This window comes from Pogoniulus pusillus, chromosome 40 (assembly GCF_015220805.1).
Source record: "Pogoniulus pusillus isolate bPogPus1 chromosome 40, bPogPus1.pri, whole genome shotgun sequence".
Classification (NCBI taxonomy): Eukaryota; Metazoa; Chordata; class Aves; order Piciformes; family Lybiidae; genus Pogoniulus; species Pogoniulus pusillus.
The window spans coordinates 2273456-2282056 of record NC_087303.1 but is presented as its reverse complement, the minus strand read 5'-3'; the positions used below and the strand labels follow the sequence as shown (position 1 = coordinate 2282056).

Below are 8601 nucleotides of genomic sequence, written 5' to 3'. Positions count from 1 at the left end.
TGAGAGCCTTAAATGCTTCCATTTAGACCTGCAGCTTTTATGATCTGGTTTTGTTCTCCTCCCTTTTTGGGGATCCAACTTGTACCTCTGAAACTGCTCAGCTTGAAACTGGTTTAAACCCAAGCAGGGCTAAAAGGTAGGATGGGGAGGGAAGGGCAATGAGGTTTTTATTCCTGAGAGCCTTAAATGCTTCCATTTAAACCTGCAGCTCCTCTCCAGCCTTCACTGCTGCCTCCCCTGCAGCTGACACAAACCATTCAGAGGCCACTTCGTGTTCATCCTCAGCTTGCTTTTGTGCCACCAGGCTGAGACACATCCAACACCAAAACTCTTCTCTCCCTTTTTCTGTGTCTTAACCCCCCCTCCCCCCCCAGCTCAGGTTCACTTTGTCACCTTCCCCTCTTCCTACAGACCCATTCCTCCTCTACCCCAAATCAGCTCCCCCTCCCTAATTCCCTTGCTCTCAGAAACCACCCCCTGGTGCTGGCAACCCTCTTTAGAACCCACCTGCTGCTCACCCATCCTCTCCTGCTGCTTTTCACCTTGCTCAGAGCAAGTTGTGGCTGCAGAGACTCACCCCCAGCAAGCCTCTTGGTGGGGGGGGGAAGGGGTGGCAGGGGCAGAGCTGCTCAACAAGACTGAGGAAAAAGACCAAATGGGAATCAATGAAATCAAAGCTTAAAGGACAAACACAAAAATCATTTAAAAGGAGGGGGAGAAAAGAACATTTTAGGGCTTGGGAGGGTTTTTTTTTGGTTGTTTTCTCCTCCCACTGTTGTTTTTTTTCTCCCAATGGGAATTTGAAGTCCTCTGTGGTTCTTTTTTTTGGTTGCTGTCTGTTTGCTAGGAGCAGTTTGAGACACTGTTAACTGTTTTGAAATGCATGCATGTGACAAAGGTGAAGTCTCCAAGCAGAGAGAAAAGCAAAGCAAAGCAAAGGAAATAAAAGTCGAAAACTTTGTGTACAGCTTTGGGGCCTCTTTAAACAGCTCTAAACCTTCCCCACCCCACTCCAAAACATCACCAAGCCACCTTCCCTACCCCCCACACCCCAAAACAACATCATAAAGCAGCCACCACCACCACCCCCACACCAGCACCACCACCAACCCAGAGTGGCTGAGAGCAGGCAGGCAGAGAGGGCCCTGGGGGTGCTGGGAGAGAGGAGCTGCAGAGGAGGCAGCAGTGCCCAGGTGGGCAGCAGAGCCAATGGCAGCCTGGGCTGGCTGAGGAGCAGTGTGGGCAGCAGGAGCAGGGAGGTTCTTGTGCCCCTGTGCTCAGCACTGCTCAGGCCACCCCTGGAGTGCTGTGTCCAGCTCTGGGCTCCTCCATTGCAGAGAGCTGCTGAGGTGCTGGCAGGTGCCCAGAGCAGGGCAGCAAGGCTGGGGAGGGGCCTGGAGCACAGCCCTGTGAGGAGAGGCTGAGGGAGCTGGGGGGGTGCAGCCTGCAGCAGAGGAGGCTCAGGGCAGAGCTCATTGCTGCCTGTAGCTGCCTCCTCCCCTTCTGTGACAGCTCTGCTAGCACAGCACACCTGAGCTGCTCCTGCAAGCCCTGGGCAGGAGGAGAAGTTCCTGGCAGTGCTCAGAGTGCAGGAGAGGAAAAATTCACAACAACAGAGAGTTTTATTTAAAAAAAGAGGTCCAAGCAGGCTGGGGAGTGAAGAGGTTGAGCTGCCCTGGGGCTAATCCATTCGAGCCTTCAGGGTCCTGGTGGTGATTTTGTCTTTTTCACTAGAGGGAGAGAGAGAAGAGGATGAAATAGACCTGGGCTTAACAGCAGCACCTGAGGCATTGGCACAGGCTGCCCAGGGAGGTGGTGGAGTCCCCATCCCTGGAGGTGGTCTGGAAAGCTGTGGCCATGGCACTTGGGGACAGGGTTAGAGTCATAGAATCAGGCAGGGTTGGAAGGGAGCACAGGGAGCAGGCAGTGCCAACCTCCCCCTGCCATGCCCAGGGACACCCTACCCTAGAGCAGGCTGCACACAGCCTCAGCCAGCCTGGCCTCAAACACCTCCAGCCATGGGGCCTCAACCACCTCCCTGGGCAACCCATTCCAGCCTGGGGCTGAGTGGGGCACAGAGCCTGGGGCTGACAGGGGCACACAGCCTGGGGCTGGCTGGGGCACACAGCCTGGGGCTGGCTGGGGCACAGTGCCTGGGGCTGACAGGGGCACACAGCCTGGGGCTGACAGGGGCACAGTGCCTGGGGCTGGCTGGGGCACAGTGCCTGGGGCTGGCTGGGGCACAGTGCCTGGGGCTGGCTGGGGCACAGTGCCTGGGGCTGGCTGGGGCACAGTGCCTGGGGCTGACAGGGGCACAGTGCCTGGGGCTGACAGGGGCACAGAGCCTGGGGCTGGCTGGGGCACAGTGCCTGGGGCTGGCTGGGGCACACAGCCTGGGGCACAGGAGGAGAGAGCAGCACTTACATGATGTGCACCACCACTCCCATCCCGGACAGGGCATCTCTGTCCACTGCGTTCAGCATGGCCTGGGAGATGGTTTCAAAGAGGTGATCAGGTTCCTGGGGAGCAGAAAAGTGCTTCAGTGGTGGCAAAACCCAAGCCTTGAGCAATCAGAGTTTGTGCCAAGTGCCTCTGTTCAACCCCAAAGGCTCAGCCAAGATGCCAAGCAGACCCTGGGCTGCGTCGCCAGCAGCGTGGGCAGAAGGGCAAGGGAGGGGATTCTGCCTCTCTGCTCTGCTGGAACACAGCTGCAGCTCTGGAACCCCCCAGCACAGGAAGGATTTGGAGCTCACAGGGTGCCAGGGGTTGGAAGGGACCCAAAGAGATCGAGTCCAAACCCCCCCTGCCAGAGCAGGACCATCCAAGCTAGCTCAGGGCACACAGGAACACATCCAGACAGGCCTGGAAAGGCTCCACAGAAGGAGACTCCACAACCTCTTCCAGGGCTCTGGGAGCCTTCCAGGCAAGAAGTTCCTCCTTGTGCTGAGCTGGAACCTCCTGTGCTGCAGCTTCCATCCATTGCTGCTTGTCCTGTCCCAGGGAGCAGTGAGCAGAGCCTGTCCCCTCCCTCCTGATCCAGAGGAGGCCACCAAGATGCTGAAAGGGCTGCAGCAGCTCTGCTGTGAGCACAGGCTGAGAGAGTTGGGGCTGTGCAGCCTGAAGAAGGCTTCCAGGAGCCCTTGGAGTGGCCTTGCAGGATCTGAAGGGAGCTCCAGGAGGGCTGGGGAGGGACTGTTGATAAGGGCTTGGAATGACAGGAGGAGGAGGAGGAGGAGGAATGGGTTTGGAGTGGCAGAGGGGAGATTGAAACTGGATGCGAAGAAAGGGTTCTTGGCAGTGAGGGTGTTGAGAGCCTGGCACAGATTGAGGGTGGGGGGACACTGGCACAGGTTGAGGGTGAGTGAGACCCTGGCACAGGTTGAGGGTGAGTGAGACCCTGGCACAGGTTGCCCAGGGAGGTTGTGGAGCACTGAAGCACCCAATGTGATCAAAGATCACATTGGGTGCTTCAGTGCTCCACAACCTCCCTGGAGGTGTTCAGGACCTGTGAGCAACCTCTTCTAGTGGGAAGTGTCCCTGCCCATGGCACAGAGGGCTTGGAACTGGCTGATCCTTGAGGTCCCCTTCCAACCTAACCCATTCCCTGATCCCCATGATCCTGCTCCCTGGCACCAATCCTCTCCCCCATGTGCACCTCTCTCATCTCACCACCCTGCGCCGCAGCCTCTCTGCTCTGCTGAGCTCCTTTGAGAAGCTCCAAAAGCTCAAACTTCTCATCCCCCAAGTCCAGCAAAGAGCAGCAGGAGGCTGAAAGGCAGGAGAAGAGCTGGAGCTGCCTTCCTCACTCACCATATCAGGCTCCCAGAGGGACTCACACATGCCATACATCTGCTCGGAGCAGGTGCCGCTGACCACGAAGTCGTCGGTGACCATGGGGCAGCCAATCAGGTCCAGGGAGCAGATGAAAGGTTCATGGGTGATGGGATCCAGCCCAGCAATCACTGGTTCTGTGTAGTAAGGTCCAAACCTGTGGGCAAGAGCAGCACAGAGAGTCCTAACCACCCTCAGAGGTCCCATGGAAACTCTGGACACTGAGGGTGGGCAGACGCTGGCACAGGGCAGACACTGGCACAGGTGAGACACTGGCACAGGTGAGACACTGGCACAGGTTGCCCAAGGTTGCCTCATCCAGGTTGGATTTTGGCCTTTCCAACACTTGCCTGCTCTGCTCTGCCTTTAATTGACCTCTGGAGAGCAGCAGCATATGGTGGTGCCCAGCACAGAGGCTGCTGGAGCTCAACCTGCTCATCCTGGGAGCAACTCTTAAGGTAGATTTCAGGAGCACTTTTTATCCCTTGGGGGTGTGGAGGGGAGAGGAGGAGGAACTGAGCAGGAGAAGGTTGCTCTGCTGCCTGCTCTGCTGCTGCCTGAGTGGCTTTAGGCTTGAGGAGGGCAGAGTGAGGCTCCAGGGGGACCTCAGAGCAGCCTCTTGGGGTGTGGAGGGGAGAGGAGGAGGAATTGAGCAGGAGAAGGTTGCTCTGCTGCCTGCTCTGCTGCTGCCTGAGTGGCTTTAGGCTTGAGAAAAGCAGAGAGAGGCTCCAGGGGGACCTCAGAGCAGCCTGAAGGAGCTGCAGGAGAGCTGTGGAGGGACTTTGGACAAGGTCTGGGAGTGCCAGGATGAGAGGGAATGGACTGAAGCTTGAGGAGAGCAGAGTGAGAGTGGAGATGAGGAAGACATTCTTGAGAGTGAGGGTTGGGAGACCCTGGCACAGGTTGCCCAGGGAGGCTGTGGATGTCTCCTGCCTGGAGGAGTTCAAGGCCAGGCTGGATGAGGCTTTGAGCAGCCTGTGCTGGTGGGAGGTGTCCCTGCCCGTGGCAGGGAGGTTGGAACTGGATGATCCTGAAGGTCCTTTCCAACCCAACCCACTCTAGGAACCTATGTGCAAGGAAATCTCTGGCTGCTGCTGGTGGGGAAACCTTCAGGGCAGCTTAGAAGCAGCCAGAGATGGTTTTAGCCTGGCAGCCAGAGCAAACCTGTGCTGCTCCAGGGTCACTTTAACCACACTCCAGACTCACTGAGACTGAGGTCTCCTTTTGCCACATCACAAGGGCAGAATCAGAACTGGTTTGGTTGGCAAAGCCTTCCAAGTCCAACCATCAACCCAACACCATGCCCTGAGGTGCCAGCTCCAGATGCTCCTCCAACACCTCCAGCACAAGCAGAGGAGCCCTCCCCAGCCTCCCACCTGCAGAGGCTGCAGCCTTCCCCCCGGGGGGACCACCTCCTGCTGCCTGACAGTTACCTTCTCTCATACAGCAGGTTGGACACCATGCTCATGAAGGTCTGGGGTTTGATCTGCCTCCCTTCCTTCAGCTCGTACAGGTTCAGCCTGAACTTCAACCTCTGGGCACTGCAAGAGAGGAGAAGTAGCATTAAAGCAGCAGCAGCAGAAGCAGCAGCAGCAGAAGAAGCAGCAGCAGAAGCAGCAGCAGCAGCAGAAGCAGCAGCAGCAGCAGAAGCAGCAGCAGCAGCAGAAGCAGCAGCAGCAGCAGAAGCAGCAGCAGCAGCAGAAGCAGCAGCAGCAGAAGCAGCAGCAGAAGAAGCAGCAGCAGAAGAAGCAGCAGCAGCAGAAGCAGCAGCAGCAGAAGCAGCAGAAGCAGCAGCAGCAGAAGCAGCAGCAGCAGAAGCAGCAGAAGCAGAAGCAGCAGAAGCAGCAGCAGCAGAAGCAGCAGCAGCAGAAGCAGCAGCAGCAGAAGCAGCAGCAGCAGAAGCAGAAGCAGCAGCAGAAGCAGAAGCAGCAGCAGCAGCAGAAGCAGCAGAAGCAGAAGCAGCAGCAGCAGCAGCAGCAGCAGCAGAAGCAGCAGCAGCAGAAGCAGCAGCAGCAGAAGCAGCAGCAGAAGCAGCAGCAGAAGCAGCAGCAGAAGCAGCAGCAGCAGAAGCAGCAGCAGAAGAAGCAGAAGCAGCAGAAGCAGCAGCAGCAGAAGCAGAAGCAGCAGAAGCAGAAGCAGCAGCAGCAGAAGCAGCAGCAGCAGCATCTGCAGCTTCCTTTCCCTTCCACCCTCAGCTCTCCTACTGCAGCTCCCGAGGCAGGCAGGGGCTGCAGCTCCTTTGCTACCCGAGGTTGTCAGCCCCTCAGCGGTGATGCAATCTTAGATCCCCCATCCAGGCTCACTTCAAACCCCCCCGGGGAAGGGAGAAGAAGGAAAAGCAGTGCTGGGCCCCAGCTACTGCACCCTCCCCGCGAAGGAGCAGCATTAACCCTCAGCCCGAGCTGCCCCTTGGGACTTTTAGCACCAGGGAGCCACTGGAACTGCTTCCCCCCCCTTCCCTGGAGGCTTTCAAGGCCAGGTTGGGACGAAGCCTTGAGCATCCCGGGGCCGGCGGGAGGTGTCCCTGCCTACGGCAGGGGAGGTTGGCACCGGAGGAGCTTTTAAATCCCTTCCCACCCAAGCCATTGCGCGCAGCTCCCGCGCCAGGGGTGCGCAGGCAGGCAGGGCCGGGGGGGAGGCTCACTCACACGGTCTGCACGTCGGTGGCCAGCCCCGCCAGACCGATGTACAACCGCTCTCCCATCGGGAAGATCTTCTGGAAGTCGGTGGTCACCAGCTGCGCCTGGATGCCGAACCGCCGGTCCGAGGCGATGGCCACGCAGTTCTTGCCCTTCATGGCCATGACGGCCCCGCCGTTATAGCTCATAATAGACTGGAAGAGAGCAGGGCAGCAGCTACCGCCGGGGCCGCGGCTCGGGGCGCAGCTCCCGCGGAGCCCCCCGGGGGGGGACCCGCAGCAGCCTCCTGCCCCTGGCTGCTTCCCTCCGCCTGGCTCTGCTCGCCGGGAGTACGCCGGAACCGCTCTTCCTTCGCCGCCGTTTCGCTTTTAACGTTCCCATTGTCGGGGGCTGAGGGCCGCGGGCCGGTTGGAGAGGGAGACCCGCGGCGGCGGCGGCGGCGGCGGCGGCGGCGGCGGCGGCGGCACGGCAAGGAAGGCCTCCAGCCCACCCTCCTCCTCCTCCTCCTCCCCCTCCGCGGGGCTCGCCCTGCCGCTCAGCTCAGCTCCCCGATGCCCTCCCGCCCCGGGCCGGGTGCCGGCGCTCACCATGGTGCCGGTAGCGCAGTCTCCGCCGGTAGCGCAGTCTCCGCCGGGTCCCCGCCGCCGCCGCCGCCGCTCCGCCCGCACACGGCCCCGCCGCGCCGCTGCGCCCGCCCCCCGCCTCTGCCCATTGGTGGGCTCGGCGAACCGGCGCTCCCTATTGGCCAGTCAGCGCCCCGCGGGGAGGAGCTGATTGGCTGCGGCCGTGGCGAGGGAAGAGGGGGAGGAAAAGTGAAGAGTCATGGCGCGCGGGGCATGATGGGGCGGCGGCGGGGCGAGGGGCGGGGCGGGGGGGGGCGGGGCTACAAGGGGCGGGGTCAAGCGCAGCTGGATCTGGCTTGGGGAGCAGCTGGATGTGAACCGGGGCGGGGGGGTCACGGCACAGCTGGATGTGCTTGAGGGGCAGGGCACAGCTGGGTGTGCGCACAAGGGCAGGGCACAGCTGGATGTGTATTGAGGGGCAGGGCACAGCTGGGTGTGCAGACAAGGGGCAGGGCACAGCTGGCTGTGGGTACAGAGCTATGGCACAGCTGGGTGTGCAGGCAAGGGGCAGGGCACATCTGGATGTGCATTGAGGGGCAGGGCACAGCTGGAAGTGGGTGCAGGGCTATGGTACAGCTGGCTGTGGGTACAGGGCTATGGCATAGCTGGGTGCACAGACAAGGGGCAGGGCACATCTGGATGTGCATTGAGGGGCAGGGCACAGCTGGCTGTGGGTGCAGGGCTGTGGCACAGCTGGGTTTGCAGACAAGGGGCAGGGCACATCTGGATGTGCATTGAGGAGCAGGGCACAGCTGGCTGTGGGTACAGGGCTATGGCACAGCTGGGTGTGCTTGAGGGGCAGGGCACATCTGGATGTGCATTGAGGGGCAGAGCACAGCTGGACGTGGGTGCAGGGCTGTGGCACAGCTGGGTGTGCAGACAAGGGACAGAGCACAGCTGGATATGCACAGAGGGGCATGTCACAGGTGGAGGGGCACGCAAGGGGGCCTGTCACAGCTGGATGCGTACACAAGTGCACGCCACAGCTGGAGGGGCATGCAAGAGGCCGCGGGTGGGGGCACGGCCTGTCCCCCCCCGCCGCCCTGGCCTTCGCGGGACGCTGTCACGGCCAGGCCTTGGAAACTCGGGGAGGGAAGGATGAAAAAGCAGCAAGCGAGGAAGAGAAAAGGGGAGCAAAAGGAGGCGGCGGCGTCCCTGGGTGGGCTCGAACCACCAACCTTTCGGTTAACAGCCGAACGCGCTAACCGATTGCGCCACAGAGACCGCGTCGGGCAGGAGCGCTGCGGCTGCCGCACTCATCCGCAGCAGCAGCGTCAGGGCCGCGCCTGCCGCCACCGGGAGTCCGCACCGGAGCGCCGGCACTAGGCGCGGGCACCGGTATGGGCACTGGGACACCGACACTGGCGCCAGGCACGGTGACACTGGGCGCGGGCACCTGTAGGGGCGTTGGGATGTCGGAGCATTGGAGCTGGGCATCAGGAAACTGGGATAGTTATTGGCACTGGGCACTGGTGCTGGGGCACTGGGCTGGCACCAGGACCCCCTGC

The 8601-nt window shown here is 60.8% G+C and overlaps 1 protein-coding gene and 1 non-coding gene across 2 annotated transcripts; both read right to left on the bottom strand.

Annotated features, from left to right (window-relative positions):
- Positions 1–1603: 1603 nt before the first annotated feature.
- On the bottom strand, positions 1604–7212 carry PSMB3 (proteasome 20S subunit beta 3). Its single transcript, XM_064174532.1, has 6 exons — positions 7058–7212; positions 6480–6664; positions 5265–5372; positions 3811–3988; positions 2425–2519; positions 1604–1730 (listed from the first exon to the last, which is right to left on the bottom strand). Exons 1-6 carry the CDS (start codon positions 7058–7060, stop codon positions 1682–1684), a joined length of 618 nt encoding a protein of 205 aa, XP_064030602.1. The 5' UTR covers positions 7061–7212; the 3' UTR covers positions 1604–1681.
- A 1031-nt stretch (positions 7213–8243) lies between these two features.
- TRNAN-GUU (transfer RNA asparagine (anticodon GUU)) lies at positions 8244–8317 on the bottom strand. Its single transcript has one exon. It is a non-coding gene; the product is annotated as a tRNA-Asn (tRNA).
- Positions 8318–8601: the final 284 nt, after the last annotated feature.

Excerpts from the sequence above, each read along its gene's own strand:
- PSMB3 (XM_064174532.1), bottom strand. Across the intron at positions 3,989-5,264 it reads AACCTGCTGTATGAGAGAAG|GTTTGGACCTTACTACACAG; the intron begins GTAACTGTCAGG and ends TCTTGCCCACAG. Across the intron at positions 2,520-3,810 it reads CCCTCTGGGAGCCTGATATG|GAACCTGATCACCTCTTTGA; the intron begins GTGAGTGAGGAA and ends TCTGCTCCCCAG.